The 25131-nt window shown below is 40.5% G+C and overlaps 1 protein-coding gene across 5 annotated transcripts in view; it reads left to right on the top strand.

The window, feature by feature from the left end:
• The window catches only part of KAT2B (lysine acetyltransferase 2B), a 46896-nt gene that overhangs the window by 7689 nt on the left and 14076 nt on the right, over nucleotides 1-25131 (top strand). For 4 of the 5 annotated variants that reach the window (XM_017732130.1, XM_017732129.1, XM_008631997.2 and 1 more), the window contains exons 2-10: nucleotides 7818-7936; nucleotides 12712-12857; nucleotides 13365-13454; nucleotides 15135-15316; nucleotides 17551-17742; nucleotides 20211-20317; nucleotides 20906-21031; nucleotides 22423-22559; nucleotides 23943-24151. In XM_017732130.1, the coding sequence (XP_017587619.1) occupies nucleotides 7818-7936; nucleotides 12712-12857; nucleotides 13365-13454; nucleotides 15135-15316; nucleotides 17551-17742; nucleotides 20211-20317; nucleotides 20906-21031; nucleotides 22423-22559; nucleotides 23943-24151 (1308 nt within the window). Of the gene's footprint in view, nucleotides 1-7817; nucleotides 7937-7982; nucleotides 8055-12711; nucleotides 12858-13364; nucleotides 13455-15134; nucleotides 15317-17550; nucleotides 17743-20210; nucleotides 20318-20905; nucleotides 21032-22422; nucleotides 22560-23942; nucleotides 24152-25131 lie in introns of those variants that run through there. The other variant, XM_017732132.1, reaches the window with a different exon arrangement.

The following is a 25131-nucleotide window of genomic DNA, read 5'->3' as shown; positions in this document are numbered from 1 at the left end:
TGGCAGAGGAGCGAAGGGGCGCGGCCTCCGCGCTTGGGAAAGTTGTGTCCCCGGCGGTCACGTAGCGCCGGGCCGGTGTCCGGTGTTTGGTGCCCGAGCCGACGGCGGGCTCCCCCATCCACCTGTACCCCGCCCCAGCGGAGCTCTCTGCTCCGTGTCTGCCCGGCGCTCGCATTCAGGAGTGCTGCTCCTGGTTTCCCATCACAAGCACTTTCTGTCCACCTGCGATTTTCTCCTTGGTGGGGAAGCGGGACTCCCCTGTTTATTGCGGAGGGAGGGAGCTCGGTCAGAGCTGTCGCTCCCGCCTTCGGAGCTCTGACCGCGGGCATTGTCGCTCAGAGCACGGGCCGCTGGCTGCGCTGCTGCTGTCAGGGCAATTTGTGGATGCACAGCGGGGCTGACATGTTTAGATTGGCAGCGCTGATGTCAGATCCTCTAATGCTTTCAGCATTGAGAGTAGCTGTTTGTGAGAAAAGTGCATCTTGTTTTCTCTGTTCTCCTACTTCGGCAGACGTTAAGTGAAAGGCCAAGCTAACAAACAAGACAAAGCATCGTTTTATGGCTCTATAGTCCTGTCTGGTGGTGCGAGGAGATTTAGCTGTATGCTGAAAGCTGCTGAAGGCATGGTGCAATGCTATCGTGGGAGGGCAAATTTCGGAAGCCACACACATTGCAATGTCTTAGCTGTTTCCAAATGTGCAGGCACCTACGCTTCAGCCTTGGTGCATGCATGGGACAGTGCAAGATTACACCAGTGTCAATAAGGTTAAAGAGCAGCTGGTGTACTTGAACTTTGCAACACTCACTGTGGGCAATGATATTGGTTTGACGCTTTCCCAGTGATGAGTCCCCTTTACATCTCCGTATTTTAATGTTAGCAAGACTTGCTATAAACCAAACTGGTTGTGAAGTGGGTAAATTTTTCATGGGCTGTTAGGGAAGTATGTGTGTGTTTGAATTGCTTTTCTCTTCCCTGGTTGGTGCTTTTTTTTTCCCTCTGATGCACCTCCAGGTGATGTTTTTGAGGGTGAAAGCCTTCTCCTGTGGTGCTCTGCCCCGTAGAGGTTGCCGTGCTATCAAGAAGCTTTGTCTCCTCTGAAACCCTTTGCTTTTTTGGGGACTCACCGGCCTCTCTCTTGCAGGTGCCATTTGGGAGGGGAGGAGGGCATGCCATGGCCTGCTGTCAGCTCCTCTTTTCCTCTTGCAGGACTCTGGTGATGGGGTACAGAGCAGGAACAGTCAGTGCCCTGCCGGGGTGTCCTTGCTGGCCCTCATCTGTGACAAGGCTTGGATGCGTGTCCCATTGGTACTGCAGGGATGAGTGGAGCAGGACCCATGGCCAGGGGGTCTTCCTCCTGCCAGGATGTAGGCACAGCTCCAAGCACTAAATGCTGCTCTGTGTTCAGATTAAAATGCAAACCCTACCTTTGCTGTTTGACTTCTCTTCAGTAGTTCAGTGGCAGACAGCTTGCTTTCAGATCTCATAACAGAAGCAAGTAGGCAGACTGGAAGCTCCTTGTAAGCTAACCAAGCAGCTTCTCCAGTGGGATAAGGTGGGAAGGATGGTGTGGGGTGGAAAAATGCTTTATTTTTCTTCCTGAACACCTGGCAGTTGCTTCAGAAGGACACTTGGCTTGTAACATTAGTGGCTTGTCAGAAACTGTAGCCTGAAGAAGCTGGTTTGCCAACTGTAGCAGTGCAGTGTGTAACTTTGAACTTTTTCTTTCTTCGGGCTGTAACTTCTCTTCCATTGGTTTTGCATTTGTGTGTGTGAATGCAAAAGAGTGAGAGAAGGCAAACACTTGCACCATCTTCAAAGGGGACATCTGTTTTCATTCAAGTAGTGACTGTACATGGATCTTATGTAAATCTTCATAGAGCTGTACAAGTTGGAGTGCTAAAATATGTAATGGCATCCTTAATGTCAATCACCTTCTCCCACATAAGTTTCATTGCAAAATTCAGCATGCAGAATTTATTAGGAGCTTGACCTCAGAGGGGTTTGGAGTAACAGCCAGAGAGCATCTGTCTGCTAGGGATGAAGAGTCACAAAACAAGAAGGTGGAGAGGTCAGTGACCGTGCAGAGGGTGACGTCTCACTGGTGACAGCAGAAATGCCGAGCAGAAGAGAGTAAAAGGCACTGTTCTGGGGCAGGGTGCTTGGTCCTCAAGAGGGACCTCCTGGTCCTTCTTTTCAACCCATCCCTTTTTGTCATGGGAAACGTGGACAAAGACTGCCGGTAAATACATGTTTGGTGTGCACGTATCCTGAGCAGAATGAGCTTGAAGTTTAGGGGGCTGCTGCTGAGGCTAGAAAAATGTGGGGTTTGGTCTTTCTTCCTGATGAAAGAACTGGAGAGTTGTAGCTGTTGAGCTGCTCCACTTGACTTGTTCCTCTGTGAGAAAAGTCTGTGTGGAAGGCACAGAACAGGCTCTTCTGAGCAAAAAACCTTCTTAAAAGCCCAAGTCTGAAGGAGGAGGGTGGCATTCTGAACAAGATATATAATAGGAGTTGGTACAGTTTCCATTACTTTTGGAGGTACACAGTAGTGCTGTGTGCTGTGAGGGGTTTTGTATTTGGCACTTGCTGTATCTGTGCGTGTATGAATGGCTGCATACATCGTTTTGGTTTTGTCCACTGTGAAATTGAGCATTAGGCATGCGAGCTTGCAGCGCTTTGTATAAAAGCAGCACTGTGTGACTTACACACATAAATATATTTAATGAAGATGTAGGAGGAAGTCTCCTCTGCATTTTTTTTCCCTATTGGTTTACAGTATGTGAAAATACAACTCTCTCTCCAGTCTCACTGGGAGCTTTTCTTGTAAACAAGGTGAAATATGTACTGTTTTAGTACACTAAGTTTTCTGCAAACTTGTTTATTTTTCATTGTATGTATCTTATAGCAATGCCTGGGTGTTTATAAATATAATTAGAACCCAGTAGCCTAAAGCACTTGCACAAGCAATAATACCTCCTTGAAGAAGGGCTTTTTGCTTTAGATAAGCAAAGTAGACAGAATGAGAAGGGTTGTGATGAGATGACTTGGCCAAGGCCCTGCAGCAGGTGAGCAGTGTGCAGATGTGGAAGTAAAATCCCAGCCCTAGGTTCCAGACCAGCTGCTGACCCTTTCTTGAAGCACTTCTTCCCACTTCTCATTCTAGAGTGACCTCTAGTTTTCCCACACATAAAAAAACTGAGTTCATAAGGTAAACCTGTACCACCTTTTCCATAATAAAATATTTTCTTTCCTGATTTTTATAAGACAGGTTAAGATGAGGCCAATTTGGCCATGTTACTGCTGGGCTCTGTATAGTGGGAGTACAGCTCCTTGAAGCTCAACTTGAAAGGTATTAAGATTGTTTTCTGCAGAAGCATGTACGAGACAAAGGAGATATCTAAATCTTTCTTATCACTTTCATAGTGGGGTGAATCTGTTTTATAATACAGGCCCAATTAAAGCATCTTCCTTTAAATAGGAAATCTACTCTTAACTTTACAAGGTAGGAACTGGGTGCTTATTATTAATAAAAGCTTTATATGGTAGCCTACTTCTCTTCCATAAGTGAAACTGTAAAATACAGGGAATAAAATAATTGGATCAATCAATAAAGGAAGAACATACCCTTTGAGCTGCCCATTGAACTGCTTATTTTGTATTATTAAAGTTAAATGGGTCAGCTAATTCCCTGATATGTATGAGTGGCTCTCCAAGTAGTGTCCAGCTGTCTGGTTGTTGGGTGGTGGACATCTGAGTAGGAAACATATATGGTTTAAATTCATCAATGTATTTATTGTCATCTGTGTGATTCTCTTTGATAAAGTAATCATTTTGAGCTTGCTGCTGGCAGGAAAAAACTTATAGGGTATTTTACACAGCTTTTGTGTTGGGAGGAAGAATATGTTTTCTAGAGTAACTATACTTGCTGGAAATAGAGAAGATCTGTGATGTTCTGTGTATAATCTGTTGAGCCTGCTATGCATCTCAGTTACCAAATAGGGTAACCTGTATGATTTTAAGTTGGAAATAAAAATCCAGCACAACAACTATTTGAAACTCAATTTTAGAGCTGTTGGGGTCTTTTACCTTATAATTAAGTTAGCTTGAAGTTTGCACATTCTTAGGCTTATTCACTATCTGAAAGGGGGAGGGGATGTTGTAATCCATAGGTTATTGTAACATTCTTCATTTATTCATTATTATTTGGACAGCTGAAACCCACCTAAAGGGGGCTGAGATACATGCAGTGTTGTAGCATTCAGGTGCTTCCTTTCTAAATATAAATACTGACAATTTGTGTTAAAATGTGCTGTATTTTTTCACTGTCCATATTTTACCTATCAGTATATTCAGTATTCTAAAGGAAACGGTAACCTAATTTGCCTAGAGTTATAGTTCTCACTTCCCAGAGCTACTGGACAGTTTGATTTCTCCCATTGTTACACTCCACCAAACATGGAAGGAGTTAAAAAGAAAATTGAAATTGTGTAGTGCAAAATAATTTCTTACATAATTTCTGCACTGGGATTTTTTGTTTGTTTGTAGTGAGGGGGCCAGGCAACAGCATGTAATTGTTGTGTTTTATTTTATTGCACTCATCTAATTTTGTTAAAAACCACCAATGAAGGTGTGGTGTTCTTGATCCCTGGGCCTGCAAAGAGGACAGTCATTATTTTGCAGGCCTCGTTAGGGCAGAAGTCCCCATCATTCTACAGTGGACTTCTCAAAGCTCTGCAGATGTCCCAGAAAACAAGGCTTCAAGGACTGGATGTGCTAGTTCAAATACTTTTCCTTCCTTCCCTCAAAACTGTTTTGATCTTAAATTAAGTTTTTGCAGAGGTGAAGTCATACTTTATTTTCTAATGAAAAGCAGATGAGTGGCATTAAAAAAAAAAGGAAGAAAGGAAAAAGCTGAAGATAGTCAAAGAAAGGATTGAATGAGCAAAATGCTGTGGAAGATTTAAAACAACTCAGCAATTTAAGCCACTGAGGAATGCACATTGCATATTCACTGCAAAATACTTGCTCTGTCAACATCTACAATGAAAGCTAAGTTTTAAAAAGGACCTTTTTAGGTTCTGTTTCCCCTTGGTTAACAGAACGTTTATGCTGATTCTGGTGTTTTATAGAGATTAACCAAAAAAACCCCACCCTAGTGGTTGTTTGAGTAAGGTCTCTAGAATAATTAGAATAATGCCAATTAACAGCTGTTGCAAAAAGATCTGGTGAGGAAATACCAACAACAGCAGAAAAAAAATTCCTGTTAAACATGCTGGTTTTATTCTTCTGTGGGTGGGTTGATATTTATTTTTGTCAGTTTAACTGAGCTGTTACCACGATTTGTACATCTGTTTGCATCTTTGCTGTTAATTATGGTGTGACGCTAAAGTTTGCATAGTTACTCACTGTTTACAGTTTTTTGGCTTGATAGTAAACATTGTTTGGTGAGCTTCTGTGACATACTGCTTCCACTCGGAGAAAAACATCTCAAAAAGCTCGTGCCTGTTTTTAGGAGGGAGTTCTGGATGTGTTTCATTGTGGCCTGATTTAAGGCAATTAATAATAAGCATGGTGATATGTCAGTAATTTAGAGTGTTGAGCATCTGTCCAGACAGCTGCATGGGAAGAGTCAAATCTTACTTCACTAAAATAATACTCAATCCTTTTTTTGTTCGACAAGTCCTTCACAATTGTCTCTTGCATTTTTTTTGTCAATAATCTAATTTTCAGACTTTTGTTGTTGTTGTTGTTGACAGTTTCTCTATCCTCATATTAAATGCAAAAACTTTCATGGCAACATTGTCTCTCCCACAAAACAAATGTGTATAGTTTATTTGGCATAGGTTTTGCGTTGGGATGCTAATTGAAAATAAGGGGTTTCATGTCATCTCCCAGATGTCCAGAGTCCTTGCACCAGGGCAATCTGTGGTTCACAGGTATCACTCAATCACTGATCTCTCTGGTCCAATAAACTTTGAGGGCCTGTAGGGCTGGATGACAAACGCGGCTGGCTCAATGCCTGTGTGCCTTATGCTTTCTGCCATAAAATTACACCAGGCTGCCTTCAGTTCTCTGCCAATCATATTACTCACAGAAAACACGATAGAAAAAGAACCTAAGCTTCACCATAAATCTTTTCAGATTGCATTTTATGAGACTTAGAAAAAAATTTGTTTTAATCTTCCCCTCATTTCATCCTGAAGCCTCACTGATTTCACTTTATAAATGCATGGGTTGGCAGGCAGTCTGCACCCACTCAGTGAGTTTGGAGAGCAAAACAGGTTGTCCCCTCTTCAAGGGAAATATGTGGAAATGGTTTTGCTGGGCACTTGCAGGTGGATTTCTGAGTCGTCCTGCTGCCTCTGGCTACAGAAAATGCTGCTCACAGCCCTTGGTACCTGCCAGATCGCCCCGGGCCAGGCAGAGGCCGTGGCACCCAGGGCCAGGAGCCCAGCTGGATAAATGCTTAAGCCGTAGGGATGGTAAAAACATCATGTGGTGCTCAGGAAACTTCAGGCAGCAGTTTTCTTGGTTCTCAGGTTGCTGAATATTGAAATGAGTTTAAAAGAACAATTTGCCAGCCATTTACAAAGCTGTCAGTGTTAGGAGCTGTCAAGCTGTGATCTTTTCTGCTTCTCCTGGGCTCTTCTTCCTTAGGTAGGATGGGATTTGGAAACTTAAAAGGAAAATGAAATAGGTTCCTGAAATAGATCACACTAAATGTATGCAGAATCAGTTTTGAAAAATGATACATTAGTGCTGCATATATTATCATCACAATTTTTCCTACTAAGATTGTTTCAGCCATAAATATTATGCAGGAATTGGCATACTTTCCTCACTGAGGTCTCGGCAGTGCAAATTCATGAGTATCTTCTTACAACCCAGTGCACAGATATCTCTGAAGAGTAGAAAAGCAGGCTTTCCTTTCAATTAGATCTTCAAATGGGAGTGATGAGCGATGTTAGAATAACCAAGATCTTTTGGATATGCAGAAGAAAATCTCCTCCTGTAAAGCTGCTCTTTGGATAACTGGAATTGATACTTTGAACTTCTGAATGGTTTGAGACATGGTTTCCAAAGTCACAAACTCTCCCTTCATGGTCTTCCCTTTTAAAAACTGCAGTCTGTTGGTGGTTGTTTCACACTCAGTGAGGGTAAGTAAATTTTCCAGGGAAAGCAGCAGGTTGCAGTGGAAGTGTCACTGTCTTTGGCATCTGTTGCTTTTGTGCCCAAGCCTTCCTTGCCTTAAACAGCCTTTTCCAACAGTCCATTTATTTGTTTGGTTATTTCAGCATTAGTTAACCCTGCCTGGGCTGTCGTGGGCTTGGTTTCAGTTGTGTGATTCCTTGGTGCCAGTGTAGCTGATGAAGCAGTGACAAATGTGTTGCCTGTTAGATAACCTATTTATGTTTAAATCATTAAATCTGTCTTGGTGGCAGGAACTATAAGTGTTGATATACCAGTAAATGTTTGAATACTTTTTTCACTAGCGTGAGGGTTTTCTCTAAAGGAACTAGACAGGGTTTGTTATGTATTCTGCTTACCATACTGTGTTAATCTCTCTGTTTGGGATACTACTCTATTTCTGATAATTTCCAGAAAATAAGGGTTAGTAATGAGGTAGATAAAAATGCAAACCCAAGCTGAACAACAGCAAAACACCCCAACTCCCCTCCTCTCAGCTTCCCCCCCAAAAAAAAATAAAAAAGAGGAAGCAACCTGTAATTCTTTCTATTGCTTTTGAAATAAAGCCGTTTCAGCAAGTTCCTGTGTTTTATGGTGTTGATCGATATCCCTTTTGCTTTGGTTTCAGGCCGAGGAATCCTGTAAATGCAATGAACCCGAACCCGCCTCCCACGCCGCCGCGGGCTGAGCTGCAGCAGGCAGCCGTGAGCCTGGCCGAGCCCTGCCGCAGCTGCAGCCACGCGCTGGGTGAGCCTTCCTCCCGTCCTCCCGCGGGCCGGGCCCCAAAATTCCCAGTCAGGATGCCGTGCCAAGGCCTAGGAATGGGAGTCACGATTAGGTGTAAATGTGAATAACTTCGGTTAAAGTATGTTTAATATTTTAAAAATGTGTTTAATATGGAAATATCGTAAAATTTGTTTTAAAGAAGTGCAGCTAAGGTACAACTTCTAACAACACTGACGTTCAAAGTTGTTAAAATGCAGAAGCACCATTAAGCTATCCATAACAATTTTAATACTTTGTGTTACATATGTCTTAACCTCACATAGTTTTATCTGTCAGCTGCCTAGCTTTATCTGTTGCTACAAGGTGAGTAGCTCTCTCCTGTAGGCTGCATTATGTTTCCTTGCTTTAGAACAAAGTATAAAATATTCTTGAACATCACTAAAGCAGGTACTCCTACCAGCAAAAAGAACTGTGTCTTTTCTGTGTCACAGAAAGTAAAACTAGGGTTGCATGTCTTGGAATGGTCTTAATTATTCTGCAGACAGCTTGCATACCTTGGACGCAAGTGCTCAAAATCCTCTGTTAAATACTGTTGTAGTTTCTGGTTTTGTTTTTCAGACTTAGAATAAGTAACAATTTGTTACCCACATAGCCTGAAAAACAGTGATGAGTTGTGTTATAATTTTAAGAACTTATCCAAAATAGAAGCTGATGGCTGTTTCTGTATATATCAGAATCAGAGAATAGTTTGAGTTGGAAGGGACCTTTTAAAGGTCATCTAGTCCAGCCCTCCTGCAGTCAGCAGGGATACTTTCTGTTAGACTGGGTTGCTCTGAGCCCCATCCAACTTGAATGTTTCCAGGGATGGGGAATCCATCACCTCTCGGGGCAACTTGTTCCCGTATTCTACCACCCTCATTGTAAAAAATCCTTTTTCTGATATCTAATCTAAACCTGCTCTCAGGTTAAAGCCGCCACCCCTTGTCCTGTCACTAAGTGTCCTTGAAAAAGTCCCCCTTTGGCTTTCTTGTGGGCCACTTTTGGGTCCTGGAAGGCTGCTCTAAGGTCTCCTGGAACCTTCTTCAGTCTGAACAATGCCACACTCTCAGCCTGACTTCATAGGAGAGATGCTCCAGCCCTCAGATCACCTTCACTGCCCTCCTCTAGACTTGCTCCCGCATAGATCCACTTCCTTCTTCGCAAATATTGAATAAAAATTCAGCTAAAATAAAATTCAGAACTAACTGAAAAGAAGCAGTTGCTATTTAATTTTTTTTGCTGCCCAAAACTTAGGACAATGAAATAAAAAAAAGGAAATCTAAAACATTCACAATGGATCATTTATTATTTTACTTTTTAAAAAAATGTTGTACTTTGAATGGAATACTTTTTTTTTTTTTTGCATGGGATTTATTGCTATTTCTGCTCTCTTCTTTTTTATGCTTTCATTACATGTGATTTATTTCTAGGCTTTTCAGGAGAATTTTTTCCTGATATTCCAAATCTCTGGGTTTGCTTGCAGGAGAAGATTAACAAATACATAATATCACGGAAAATTCAGTCACTTCAGCCAAGTTAGTTTCAACTTTTCATCACACAGCTTCTCTGTGCTGCTTCTGTTTATGCAATTAGGGTGGCTTGTGTTACCCATCCCTTTCAATCCTGGCCTTTGAAGAAAGAGCTTTTTCTTTTTTTTTTTTTTTTTAAACTTGCAAGATGTGCCTGTCAGTTCTCTGTTCTTCAGCAGAATTTGTGGATGCTTTGTATTTTGTTGAAAAAACTCATCTCTTCTAAAGGCTGGGCCTGGTTTTGGCCTATTAAAAAATATTAAGTAATTTAGCTAGGAATCAGGGCAAACGAGTACTGTAAAACCAGTAAAAGTATTTTATAAAGAAACTGTATTTTTATTTACTGCTCTTTTTAGAAAAGGCTTCTTCTGATTGCAGCTAATGAGGAAGATGTTTCATTTAAAATAACTGAAATGATTTGCTGTGTGCTTCCTCATACTACTGGAAAGAATATGTCTTTCAGCTGTGTTTTCCAAGATAATTTTCCTATTCATCTCCTCTAAATTAGCGTGTTTCTGCTGAATACCTGGAAGACCAGATTTACCACAAGGTGTGTGGGCTTCACATTATCTGTCCTGCTTTTTCTTCTCCTCAGAAAGCCATTGAAGTAGCAGTGTAGAAATTCCTGTGCGGGTTAAAGCTGTACCTGATGTAAAAGATAGGATTTTTTTTTTCTTTTCTTTTCTAGAATTTATTATTTTCATCCAGAGATAGTCCTACATACTGGTCTTGCTTGAGATATCTCTTTTTGGGGGTGTGGTTTGATCTTAGAGCCAAGTCAGTGCAGCTTTTGGTGCATAAATCTATTTGATTGTGTGTTTTATTGTCTACTTACCTACAACTTGTATTCGTCCTTTTGGTGCCCAGCCCCACAGTTTGGCCCAATGTGGTTGTTTTAATGAATATTTCTTTTATTTGGGTGGCATATTTTCTAACACTGACTGCATTAGATGCTGGGAGAATTCACTGTCCACCAGCCACAAGACCAGGTGTTGTGTGAGCTCTTCTCTTTCCTATTTGATTGTTTCTCCTGTGTTGCAGGGCGCATTTTTTAATTGGTAAACATTGTCAGTCTTGAATCACTTTTAAAACTAGTTAATTAATACACTGCATACACATTCAGTCTCTCTTTTTTTTCCCCCCAGCACTGTCCTCAGTTCCTGCTACGCACCTTCTCATAGCATATTTGAGTATTTTTTTGCTTGTTCAGTGTACACTACAGTGTACATTTACTTGTTTTGAGATAGACTGTGGACACATTCCTTGTCAATCCATTTTTCCACTATTCCTAATTTGTACACTCCAGTGCTTGCTTGCTGAAGTTGCAGGTCCTCCTATCGCTGAGCCTTGTTCTTTCTGCTTGCTTTTTCCTTGCGTGCTGTAGCAACTTATACATGTGATATTTAAATTCTTTTTTTCAGGCATGACAGCAACTGAAGAAGGGTGTACCAGCTGGGCAGTGCATGTGATTGGGACTGTGTAACTCTAGTCAAGAGTGACGCAGTATTTGATGCCAGTGTACTAAAGCTTTAATTTTAATAAAACGCTTGCTAATGGCCGCAGAGTTTGGGAATGGGCTGTGAACATCTGAAGAAAGATAGTTTGTTGGGCTGGTGTATAAACATTGGTGTCTCTTTGGTAAATACATGCTGGTAATACACTTAACTTTCAGATTCACAGTATGAATAATAATTCACTAGTTTAATAAGATGTTTAAACACTGCCACTAAGTAGTCAAGTAGTTCAGTATTGTTATGGAAACTGCATAGAAATGGCTTCTTATGCCGATGTTTTATTCATTTATTAGTTGAATGCAACATTTCTCTAGCGCATTATCAGTTTCTAATGCAAAGCTCCTCTAGGAGGGTATTTATTACTTGCAAACAATCCGGACACACAGCTGGGAATATTAACCCTTCATACCTGTCTTAAGGACAGACATTAAATAATTTTATTCTACCGAGAATACTGGATATTTATCCTCAAAGGAACCTCATGATGGCCATGTGCCTAAGACACTATATTATAAATTTTCATTTAAGTGGAAACAGTTGCTGGCATATTTTTGAAGTGCTGAGCTACAGTATACTTTTTACTTGAAGCTGAACAAAGATATTGAATTTAAATGTTTTGGTATCATACTGAACTTCTCAAAACAAACCATCTTTGCTGGGTGGCCAATAAATGTGATCGTTTTCAAGTTTAGTGTTATTTTTCCTCACTAACTCCCCAACTAAGGAGTCAGATTTCTCTTCAAAAACTGTGTTGATCTTAAGAAGTAAATAGAGATAAAATTTAATAAAATATAAAAAGCTAATATGCCCAAACTTTAAAGTATTTTTCTCTTTCTTTGAAAGGATATTTTCTTGTCATTTCAGAGGAAAGGATATGCATACCGTCTACATTGGCCTGGAGTCAGGGAAGATCATTGCTTTTTGTAATGCAAATATCTTCTTTCTGGGAGTTGTTTTTGTTTTACAGTGCCTTCCTTCTTCCCCAGGCCGTTTGTTCAAACCAGCTTGAAATGAATGTCCTGCTTTACAGGGAGAAACCTCAAGCTTTTGAAAATTACAGATGTGGAATTGTATTTACCTTTGGTGATGATAAAAGGGAGTTTGTGACTTGGAAATTGCGATGTGTGTAAACTTCTGAACAAATGAGCCTGTACAGTTTGCAAAGTCTCTGTTAGTATAGTGTGCACAAAGCACAGTTTGATCTTACATGATATAAAAGCAAGAGACTTCCCCAGTTTAAACAGTTTATGCCCAATTTAAAACTAAAAGCCATTTTTTCACTCTTCACAAAATAAGGTGCTGCTTACATCTGAATTACATAATTTATGGAAATTATGGTTTTATTTTCTTAAGTCAAGAAACCTTGTCTCAAAGACATAGCTTTAGGACAAAAATGTATGTACTTAGTTATATAGTGCAACATATTAATACAGACAGGGCTTTGGTAGTCTGTTTTAAGTGTGAGCAGATGATGTGATTCCAACCAGCTGTCATTTCTCTGCTGTGGAAGTTATCAGCCCTGGTCAACCTTTACAAACTGCTCTGATGTGACACAGGTTTCAGTTAACATCTAATAAGATGTGTTCTGTTTGAGTAGTTTATTACAGGATCTGTGCCTTGACAGTTCAGGCTTAGTTGGAGATCTCCTGGGCTATAGCTATGCTATGGGTTCTCTAAGTAGGCTCTTACAAATTTGGGTTTTTATTTTATTTAGCTGCTCATGTTTCTCACCTGGAGAATGTGTCTGAAGAAGAAATGAATAGGCTCCTGGGGATTGTTTTGGATGTGGAATATCTGTTCACCTGTGTCCACAAAGAAGAAGATGCAGACACCAAGCAAGTTTATTTCTACCTGTTCAAAGTAAGCTGAACTTGTGGAGAATCTTCCCAGATTTTTCACTTTCTCACACATAAGCCAATTTCACTGCCCCTCGGGCATGGATTGTCTGTATCTGCCAAGACAGTTTTTCTCTAAGATGATGCTCTCCTGAGTAACTGTGGGCTGGACATTCTGGTGTCCAGCCACAATATACTGATTCTTACTCCAAAAGTCATCCAGATGATTCAGGAACTGACCCTGAGTCCCATCTATAAACTGCAGTCTTCTTCACTGACGTACCAGGAAAAGTCAGTTGACATGAATGGTAATGTAGCTGCCTGCGTTTCCTCGGAGAAGCCTCTTGTACACATTTCAGAGGTGATTTCACAGTGAAGTTTAGTAATTACAAATTCAGATGATTACACAAGCAGACAGGTAGATATCCAGGAGAGTTTCAACACTGCTCACAGTGTGTTGTGCCCTCATGACTTCCACTGACTCTATATATGCAAATATACTAACTTTAAAAAATTTGTGTATTTTTAACAGCTTTTGAGGAAGTGCATTTTACAGATGGGAAAACCTGTAGTAGAAGGATCTTTGGAAAGTCCCCCATTTGAGAAACCTAGCATTGAACAGGTAAAGAGTCAAAATGTCGTTTGGTCAGTGTGTGGTAGTTTTTTTTGTTGTTCTTTATTTATATATTTATTTTTAAATTTTATTTTGTTGGGGGCTTGAAGGATTTGTTTTGGGATTTTTTGTGGTTTGTTTTTCTTTTTGTAAATGCAGGCACTAGTTTTGAAAACAGGGCATTTTAGGCACTTTGCAGATGTTTCTGTGTTCTGCTTAGGACAAAATGGGATTATAGGAGATTGCTGTTGCTTCTTTTAGTGTTCGTACAATAGTTACATTATTAGACTTCTCTCATCATTCATCTTATGCTTTAATGAAACTGACTTTTTTGTGGGTTTAGAGAGTTAACTTGAAATGCTACTTTTATGTGGGCAGTTCTAATCTTTCTTTGTTTCAAGTGATGAAAGATGCTGTTGAAGTTTTGAAATCCAATATTAAAATGACACTTGCCTTCTGTATATCAAGAAAAATGTTACAGTCCAATTCAGTGAGATCATAGCCTTCCCTTTCAAAGGGTACACAAGAAAAAAAGAAAGCTGAAACCAAAGAATAATTGAGGCTTTTGTAACTCTCAGTAGATAAAGAACATACAACAAATTCAGTTTTTGGTTAAGCAAGCTCCTAAGAATGCACTTCTGGCAGACAAGTGGGCCCATTAACTCCAGTGAGATTATGCAGAGGCTCTCATACCTCGCTGAAACAGGAGCTCAATGTTTTCCCATCCGTGGATGAGTGGATGTTCTATTGTTAAACAGGACACTTTAAATGTGAAGACTGTTACGGTGTAGTAATTATTTCTTTACAACTCTCACTTCTTATCAATAGGAAGATCAAACCACTTCATTGCTGAGTTTCTGAGAAGTCTTCACTTTAAGTTCTCCTTTAGTGTGTATGTAATCCCCATAGGCTCCTAATCCTTAAAATACACTTTTAAAAAAGGTTTTGCACAATGCAATTTTTGGTCAAATTCTTCATAATGTTTAAGTTGCTTAAGAAAATAAAGCATAAAGATTAAAGGGTAATTCTTCTTATGGTTTAAAATCATTTTCCCTTTAAAAAAGACCAGTATTTTCAATTCAGTTTTTAGCAGCTCAACAACTCAATCAAACAAAATTATTTGCTAAGTACCAGTGTTATAATGGATTTATAAAATGTGTTGCAGTACTTTTAGTCACCCATTTAATAATTTTCAGTAGATTTTTCTTCAAACTGGACAGTATCCAACATGCAATGAGACATGATTGTGAAGTTTTAAGATTTCTTGGAGAAATAATGTGATTTGTCGACATAAACTTAAGTAGAAGTCCATAAGCCCTAATCTATTACCGAAAAGTAGCTGGAGAGTTTTGAGGGTGGTAGTTGGTTTATGTATAGATGAAAGCCTACCAGAACTTTCTCTGTTTGCTGACTTTAAAAAAGGAAGGAAAAAAGGAATTTTTTCTTCTTTCCCTTTACATCAGCTGCTGACAGTAGGTTAAAAATACCTGGATGTACCTTCTGCTGTGTACACAGGTACCAGCCTGTGGCAGTTACATGAGTAGCTGAGCAAGGAGTTCATGGTTTCCAATATTTCTTTTCTTTCCCATGCAGTGCAAGTTCATAATAAACATAAAGTGAGGATTGTTTGAGGATGCTCCTATAAAAATTATGGCTAAATTATTAAACAGAATTTTCTTACTTTTTAAGGGTGTGAATAATTTTGTGCAGTACAAATTTAGCCACTTACCCTCGAAGGAAAGGCAAACAATAGTGGAACTGGCTAAAATGTTCCTGAACCGCATTAACTACTGGCACCTGGAGACCCCTTCTCAGCGAAGACTAAGATCACCCAATGATGATATTGCAGCGTATAAAGTGAATTATACCAGGTAATGCTGCTTTTGCTTGTTAGGAGTCTTCCTTACGAATAGGGCACGTACAAACTTCAGGGGTACACCAGTATCTTTATGCCACAGATGGACCTTGTGAATTCTTGCAGCCATGGATTTAACATGAAGACCTAAGGGTTTTAGTGAGACTATATGAGTTTCACATGCATCCTTGTGTCTTGAGAGATGTGCTTTATCAGCCAAGAACAGGGAGTAGAGGCTGGAACACTTGTATCTAACGATGCTTTTGCAAGTTCTCTGTGAATCGCTCCCAGTCTATTTAAGATATGAGCCTCGTGTAAGATCCCTGTTTATTATTCAACTTAGAAAAAGAGAGAAGATAACATTAAGCATTGTAAAGCATCACTGTTTGAAACCAAATCACAGAGGAGTTGAAAAATCAAACTAATTTTGTGAGTGCTTGAACGCTAAATGGGGAACAGATATTACTAGGTTCCTTAAAATTATAGTTCTTGTTACGACCTTTTAATGTGTTGTTAGAATTCAAAGGGATAACTCAGTCGCTGGAGGAAGAAGAGCTAGGATAAAAAGACATGTCTCTATTTTCTTTTTCTCACAAGAGTAGTGCAGTGCCTTTTTCACTGAGCGCAGTGAGAGCAGTAAAGGGTCCTGCCGGTGCAGACAGCAGGTAACCTCTGTCAGCACCCTGTTCTCAGGAACGGCCCAGTCACCTCTGCTGGCCAAGGATGAGCACCACCTTCTGGCTGCTTTCCTGGTGGCCTTTCCTCTGACACACCTGCTCTCCATGAAGGAGAACAGCAAACCTGGTATGAGTTGAGACTCTGGCTAGTGACAGAGCGGACTGCGCTGTGCCTGTGTCCGACTCAGATGTTCTGTCACCTGGAATAACTGCCATAAAGAGCAGTTATAATCCATGGTGCTCCTACAACCATGTCTGGTGGGTGTTTGACCTCCATTTGTTTGTGATAACAGGTGTCAGCCAGGGGTGGTAGGAGTTAACTTAGGTTAGGAATCACTAGCTAATTGGTTCTGGTTGGTGGCTTTTTGTTGTTAATTACTTTGCCACTTGTGTTTTCTCAAACCCATAGTCCCATAGGTCTCCCCTGACCCAAAGTGCTCTTCCCATCAGATCTCACCTGTCATTGTGAGCTTCTCACCTCTGGGTGGTCTGAGGCATTGCTCTGGGTGCTGCTGTGAACCATGGGCACGCCTGAATTTTTTCAGTCACCAATTTCATTTGAGAACCTGAGGATTTGAATGAAACTGTATCAGAGTTTCACGTGCATTCTTGTGTTTTGAGAGCTGTGCTTTATCAGCCAAGAACAGGGAGTAGAAGTCTGTGAACAACTCTATCTCGCAACTCTTTTGCAACTCCTGTCTGCAAAGATTAAGGCACTAGAGTTTGGGAGAACATTTCGAGACAGGCTGTACTTTAGGTCTGGATGAGGAAACGTGTGCAGGATCCAGCACAATATGTTTGCATCCAATTCCTAATATTTTCTTTCCATTGTTGGAGCTTTCATAATGGCTGTGGTCTGATTCTGCTAAAGCTCCAGATACCAATGACTGTTCACTTACACACAGATACCAAAATCTTGTTTATTCAATTAACAGATTTTGTGACCTACTTAGGCAGTGTACCTCCTGAATTATCTATTTGGTACCATAATCCCTTTTCCTAGAAAAGAAACATGACATGCTGTAATTTTCCTTAATGAAAAGCTTATTATGGATGGAGATACTGGTAATGAAAGAGTAACAAGTCAGAGTATAATGGGAAGAAGCCAACGGGTGGGAGTCCACTTGGATTGGGATGGAGCTAGTTAAAAGTGTCACCCACTTTGCCTCTATGTGGGGAAAGATAGACGTTTAGAGGGTAAAACAGGCTATGCTTAGGGTCTTTGGAGTCAGTGGCAGGAGATGTGTGAGGCTGAATGAACGAGCTGTGGAGAGAATCCCTGACATCAGTATGAATTGTCTGTAATCTATGATTATTGTCTGGAACAAGAGCACTTTGTGGAAACTAGACTGCAGAGAAAAAGAATATACGGAAACTTATAAGTACTTGGTTGCCATGTCTTTAAAAAAACAGGCAATATAAATGCTGCTTAACTCTGTCCAGCCTTGTAGTGGAACTGATTTATATGGTCATATAGCTTTCAGCTGTATTATAAATGATGTGGGTAGTGGTTTTATTGCATTAAGTCATATGTTAGATGGTAGTAATTATCTGGCTTTTTTCCTCTTTACAGGTGGCTTTGTTATTGCAATGTCCCTCAGTTTTGTGACAGTCTACCTCGGTATGAAACCACCCAGGTTTTTGGTAGGACATTGCTTCGCTCTGTTTTTACTGTAATGAGACGACAACTGCTGGAGCAGGCCAGGCAAGAAAAAGACAAGCTTCCTCAAGAAAAACGAACACTAATCCTCACTCATTTTCCAAAGTAAGGGGTCACAGTGTGCCTGCATTCAAAGTTAACCAGCAACTTTGTTGTGGAAAGGGAGAAATTACCTGCAGTTTAAAATAATTTATCTTTTTATTCAGTAGCAGCTAGATACTGCAGCTTTCTTTACTGCCATAATTTAGACTAGTGTATTTTATGTACACAGGTGCTTGCTTTGCTTTGTCCTAGGGTTTACTTTATGAAAGGAATTATTCATATTGCTGGGGGATTGTGCTTTTTGCCTATTAGCAGATATTGTAGGTCAATTACTTTCTTTTTCTGTAGTCCTTGGAAACAATGTAGCTCCAGACCTCTAAAAACGTGTTCTCATCTGCTTTGGTGATGGAGCATTAAAGGGCAGGTGTTGTACAGAGTTTATAAGAATTTCAGTTTAATTCAACATTGTAATAGTGAACAAAGTAGTCACCCCACCCCCAGAAGAGATGGGTTTATTAGGGAGGAGTCAGTATAAAACTGCATCAATGAATCCTAAACTCCTAAATTTCCTACTGACTATCTTTTCCAGTACTGGAATGTTGATGGCGATCTCTCACAGTAAAACAGCAATAGTTACATGCTGGAGTATTGAAACATGCTCGACTTTGACAGTCCTTAATTTCAAACATTCTACTGGTGGTAAAGAGGGGCAGTGATGGTGACAGGATCATTCATTGTAATGAATTCCTGTTAAAGTAATGTATCACTTTAAAAATATCCTTATTTTACGAGGGTGGCTTGGTTCTCCAAGTAATACTTCAAAGCCTGTCCCTCCTAACAACAAATGAACTGAACCTGCAGAAGACCTGGTGGCACTGATGCTATCTATGCAAGCTACTGTGTTGGGCCAGAAGATGGGTTAGAGCTCAGGGGAATGAAAAACAACATGAACTTTCCTAAGCTGAGCAGAGCCAGGATTTGTTGCTCCTACTATTATTAATAGTTTATTTTACCACTTTGAAAAAATGTACACTGTCTTTGGGGTAGGCTCTTATGGATACAGGAATGTTGGTGCTTATCTGGGAACAGGATCATGATCTGGCCCTGAAACAGATACAAAGAAGGATTTAACACCTCACTGATGAAAGGAGCAGACTTGTGGAAGAAGTAGGTGTGCGTATGCCCTTGTTTTCACTGCCTTTTAAAGCCTTTTGCCATATTTTGAAAAGCGTTATTATTCACTGCAGTTCTTTTTGATATTCTGCTGGGGAAAAAAGGACAAGTACTGTTTGCAGATGATCTGTGGGAAATATGAATAACGACTTAAATATTTAATGGGCTGTGCTTTTCTGAGGCATTGTCTCTTCTCTGGCATTGTGCTGAGTAAACCCTGGAGAAGACCTGTGTCTTAGAGCAGGGAGCCTGGCATTGGCACAGGGCTCCCCTCTGCCCTGGGCTCTCCTTTTGGGCAAAGGGAGCACCCAGGGGTTGTGTCTGTGCACACCTAGGAAGTAGTCACTAACAGGGATGAAGGCAGAGCCTCTGTGCTGCCTGGAAGTGGAGCTTTAGCTAAAGTCGAATTTGTCCTTCTGCTCTGTCACAGATGGTCAGGTCACTGTTACAAACCTTTTAGCTATTATCAGCTGTATAGACAGCAGTAAACATTGCACATTGCTTAGGTATGGCTGTCCTGTATATACAGTACAAGAATCTGACTTGATCCTGAAAATCCCTATCCTTCTCAACAAAGTTTTACTCAACAGTCCTGTTGGTTTCAGCTGAACAGTTTCTATACATATAGATGACTCCAGAGAGTAGAAATGTGCCATGTCAACTTCTGGTTTGAAAACCCCTTTTGTGCCACATAGGATAAGCAGCTGTCTTGCTGCTGAGAGGAAATTGGTGTATTAGCCCTGAGAAGGCGAGCGTGCTGGAGAGTCTGATCTGTGGAATACAATAATGCTAAGAGAGGTTTAAAATCGTGCTGTTACTGTAACTGCACCAAAGTAAGGTTAAAAATACTGTTAGGCAATCACAAACACGCAATTAAATGTTACAGTAGGACACTTAAAGGAATGAAAATGTCTTCCTAAGAGGCACTGTTAGTAACACTGGGATTTTATAAAAGGCAGAAAGCAAGTGCATCTGCAAAACACTGGTTTATCAAAACAGACATATTTTGCCATCATTGTATAACGTTAGTCAACTCATAGTTTTCTTATTAGTGGAGTTTTGTTCTGTAAAAGTAGTTTGTAACTACTTTCACACTTGCAATTAGATAAATATTGCTTGTAATCACATGTAAGGTTTCATAAGTGAAAGCACTCTACTGAATTATGATACTTTATGTCAACTTTGGCTTGTGATTTTTGTGTGTGTGTGGTTTTCTTTTTAATAGCATTGACCAACAGCATTTTCTTACTGACTTAGTAAATGTTTTTAATTTAAAAACATTGCAAGTGCTTATTTTGAAAAATAACCTGTTTGTAATGACCCCATTAAGTTGATATTTTGCCTGGTTTTGTGCCTAGGTTTCTGTCTATGCTGGAAGAAGAAGTGTACAGCCAGAATTCTCCCATTTGGGATCAGGATTTCATGGTGTCTAGTTCCCGAACTGGCCAGCTGGGAATCCAGACAGGTAATTTGCATTTAGTGAGGGATAACACAAATGAAAACTGCATTCTTTAGGACTAATATGGGGCTTTTTTGTTTAAAATATTAGAGAGAGATGTTAGTCTGTGACCTTTTAAAATAATAGTTTCATTCTCTTAATTGGTGAAACAGCTTCTCCCTTTATTGAGTTTGATTTGTCCAACCAGTCTTAGAGCACTGTTAAAGTGGACAGCTGAAGCTGAATGATGAGATTTTGCTTTTCAATAGAGCCCTACAAAAAACCTTTTCATGAAGCAAAATGCCAGCATGCTTGGCAGGTATGTGAAGGGAGTTTGTTTTCTTAGCTTCTGCTCAGCACTGTGAAATAATAAAGCCTGATGTTTGCAATCCCTGTTATCCAGCAGTCCTTGCTTGGGTAGAATTTAGTTTAGAAAAATACACTGAGCTAAACCTTTAATGTCTCTATTTGTGAACTGGTGGCGTTGCTCTGTTGCACAGTATTCACTGTTACTTTTTGGGTGGTGGGTGTCCATCTTTGTGACAGTCTTTCCATCGGCGCCAGAATGGGTTCCATGACCTGATTTTTTTGTGTTTGTTTTTTATGTCACTGCAGTTATCAGTCCACCTCCTGTTGCAAGATCTGTTGCATACAGTGCAAGTCCATCATCTCTGGAGCAATCCAACAGTGGGAATATGAGTCCAGCGTGTAAAGTTTCTTCTGCCCTTGACCCAAACTTAGGTAATGGAGAAGGAGCCTTGCCTTTTGGTTTCTATTGATATTGTCAGTTGCAATGTATGGTCACCTTTGCCTTCACTCCACATTAGCAAACTTGAGGTGTTTTTGCTGAAAGATGTGCGCACACATACCTTTTTCTCCACTATGGTAATGTTTAACTGACAGAAATGGCAACTGTATTTGCAAAGAAATTAAAATGGGGAAAGGTCTGATGGTGTCAGAGCTTTTTGAAAAATACTTTTCTTGGAGTACATCTATTATAAGCCATGAGAAAAAGCTTGATTTAAATAATGGCAGAGTAGAAGGGGCCATCACATTTGGGTTTTTCAATCTTTCAAGGTACTAAAAGTGCATACATTTGCGCAGTAAAGAAAAACACAGACAACCACACAGGTTAAGTTTAAAACCTGAATGAGGTCAGGTCAAAAAAAAAAAATGCTGTAAGAAAAAAGGTTGGTGAATGCATAAATTCTCCTAATAAATCCATTTTCAAACACCTCGGGATTAATGAGCCTGTCAAGAGAAGTTGTAGGTCAGAGAGATGATCCCAAGCTTATGTAAAGTGAGTCCTCAAGGAAGGAGAAAAAGCAAAACCAAAGTGAATTTTTAGTCTGTGTTCACTGCAGAGAAACTCAAGGCGGCTCCTAAACTGCAGTTTTCCTTGAGGTCATTTCTCAACTTTTCCCTCAGAAGTGGGAATGAGTAGGGTGATGAGTGGGATAATCCTGAGCTAGCAGCTGGCCCTCTGTTACTGTACCTCTGCTAGTCCTTGGTGGACTTTTCTTCCATGAATTTAACTAGTTGCTTTTGCTATACAATACATGTGGCTCTGCAGTTAGAAGGGCAGTTAATTATTAACTTGGTACATTTTGATTTGAAAACTTTATATGGATTTTCAAATATGTATGACACATCAGACTGTACGTGCTACTTGGTTTACAGAAAAGGTGAAAGAAATAAATGATGGTTACTTAGTTCCAGTGAATCCTAAAATGGGGATTTCTTGTTATCCAGAAATATGCACTGCAATTTGTGTATTGAGCACAGACCTTCCAAGACAGCTGCACAGAGGTTCCATGCAGAGGATTTTGAAGCAAAAAGAAAAAGCAACTAGTGAATTAACAGAGGTGTAGTGGAAGGAGAGATATATTCACCCTGCTTTATGCTAATACCCCAGTGCAAAGCCAAAATTGAGAAGTGATAAATATTTTTCAGTTTTCCTTTATTTTGCTTTCTCCTTGTCTATGTGGATAAAAAAACCAAAAAACAACCCCAAAAAAAACCCCAACCCTAAACTTGTAATATAAGCTAAAGGATATAACAAGTGCTAGGCTTCATAGTGCTAGTCTGTGACAGTTTGGTTATTTCTAATTTGTCCGAGTTTTGTTTTATAGGGGAAAAGAGAAAAAATAATGAACCCTATTCTCTGGAGGATTCTAAAAGACCAAGGGTTGTAGGAGATATTCCTATTGAGTTAATCAACGAAGTAATGTCAACAATTACAGATCCTGCAGCAATGCTTGGGCCAGAGGTGAGATACAGACTTGGTGTTGCAAAAGGTCTGTTTGTAAATGGTGTGGTTTTAGTAAATGTTCCACGTGGATAGAATGTGATAAGCTAGAAGTCCTGTCAAGAAAAATAGACTTTGAAAGAGTATGATTAGGTGAGCAAAAAGCATTGGTGAAATACATCATTAACATGAGGAATAGTTCTACAATTTTCTTCATGCATTGTGTACAGTTAGCAAAGAGACTTGTAAACTGGTGATAGTAAAATGGTAGATCTCAGGTTATCCTGGAAGGTACTTCTATTACAGAACAGTTCCAGAGTATGCTTTTTATTGTTAATCATAGATAGACCTTGTAAGATAAGGTTAAATGGGGTTCAAAAATTGCAGCAGAATGAAATATCTGAAGTTAAAACCTCTCTCTAGTGCAGAAACTGATCTAAACAGTTATTTGCTCTGTCTTCCCCAGTTGCTCTTTTTTTCGGCTGGAGGAGAAAACAAACAGAATTGCGGAATTGTGCCATGTACAGAATTACACTTTTTTTTTCCCCTTGGCTGGCTTTTCCTCCTTCTGTTCCCTCTGCCAGGCTATGTTTTGCCAGCAGCTCATTTGCCAAGATTTAGCTAGAAACTGCTGAAGATTTGGAACCACCTACATTTCTTATTCAAACTATGCACTGTGACTGATGGCTCTGCATATTACAAATGCTGTGCCAGCCTGGCTGTTGGGGCTGGCAGTGAATAGAAACCCAGCAGCCAAACTTTGCTCAAAAAAGTAAACAGTATGGGCATACAGAGATGTTTTGGCATTGTAAAATGATCTTGAAAAAAAAAAATAAGTGAAATAAATTTTCTGTATTAATTTAATCTGCATTCAGATATACAGATGCAATTGCTAGATATATAACAGCAAATACTGTAGGAATTAAAATCTTTTTAGGCTCTTACAGTAGTGGTAGAGATGGTGGAAAGCACTAATGAAATTTAAAAAAAATATGACGTCCCCTGCAGTACCATTAAAATGTGTGATTTGCAGTATGTGTAGGCGAATCCACAAGTCATGCCCAAACCGGTTAGGACTAACTAAAATATGAAGACTTAGTGTCATAAGCTTCAACTGGATGAGCGCTATCTCTTAAGAGGTTTTGGGACTTTTTGGGTCATAACCATAGTTGTTTTTATCTAATCTGTACCAATATAAATTCAGATAGGCCTTTATAGACTGTAATGTAGACTTACATCTGGCTTATTTGATGGTGTCCCTTCTGCAGACACATTACAAAGGCAATCATTGGCAGCTCTGTTGGAAAAAGAGAGTGGGTTTTATTTGCTTGTTCATTAAGGCTGTTCTGTCAGAGGATGTGAAGTTTCAAAACTGTGATTTTGTTCCTCTTTTGTGTGGTACAGACCAACTTCCTCTCAGCACACTCGGCCCGGGACGAGGCAGCAAGGCTGGAGGAGCGCAGGGGGGTGATTGAATTCCATGTGGTCGGCAACTCCCTGAACCAGAAGCCCAACAAGAAGATCATGATGTGGCTGGTTGGTTTGCAGAACGTGTTCTCCCATCAGCTGCCTCGGATGCCAAAGGAATACATCACCCGCTTGGTCTTTGATCCGTGAGTATCCTTGGAGAGGGGGCTGTCGTGTGAGGCAGAGGGTGTCTGGTGTTGTTTGCCTGCCAGCATGGGTGTAGGAAGGTGCCAGCAGAGGTGGTGTGGAGAGCACCTCTGCCTGTGCTACACTTTTGCCATATTTTCAAGCCCTCATAACTCCTGGTCAGTCTAATTGGGTTGTACTCAAATACCATCTTGGTGGCTGTATTAATGGTAAGTGACTCCTTGTTGTGGGACTGTGGTGGGTTGACCTTAGCTGGATGCCAGGTTCCCATGAAACCTGCTCTATTGCTCCCCTCCTCAGCTGGACAGGGGAGAGAAAGTACAAAGTTTTTGGATAGAGATAAGGACAGGGAGAGATCACTCACTGATAACTATCACAGGCGAAATAGACTCAACTTGGGGAAATTAGTTTAATTTTTTACAAATCAGATCACAATAGGATAATGAGAAAATAAAAACTGTGTCTTAAAAGTACCTTTGCCCCATGCTTCCCTTCCTCCCAGAGTTAGCTTCATTCATGATTCTGTACCTTCTCCCCCAAGCAGCACAGGGGGGTGGGGAATGGAGGCTATGGTCAGTTCCCTTGTGGTGTATGCTGCTTCTTCCTCCACAGGGAAGGACTCCACACACTCTACTCCTGCTCCAGTGTGGGGTCCCTCCCACGACAGACAGTTCTCCATGAACTTCTCCAGCATGGGTCCTTCTCACAGGCTGCAGCTCTTCATGAACTGCTCCAGCAGTTTAACCTTCCATTGAGAATTGGAGGAAGGCTGTGTGGCCCTGTGGGAAGCCCACCCTGGAGCAGGTTCCTGGCAGATCCTGTGGCCTTGTGAAGAGAGTTGCCTCCACTACCTGCTAGAGCAGCTTTGCTGGCAGGACTTGTGACCCTGTGGGAAGAGACCTGTGCTAATGCAGTTCCTGAAGAACTGTAGCCCGTGGGATGAGCCCCACACTGGAGCAGGCGGAGAACTCCTCTCCCT

Source organism: Corvus brachyrhynchos, unplaced genomic scaffold (genome assembly GCF_000691975.1).
Source record: "Corvus brachyrhynchos isolate BGI_N302 unplaced genomic scaffold, ASM69197v1 scaffold53, whole genome shotgun sequence".
Lineage (NCBI taxonomy): Eukaryota > Metazoa > Chordata > Aves > Passeriformes > Corvidae > Corvus > Corvus brachyrhynchos.
This window is presented reverse-complemented; position numbering and strand designations above follow the sequence as displayed.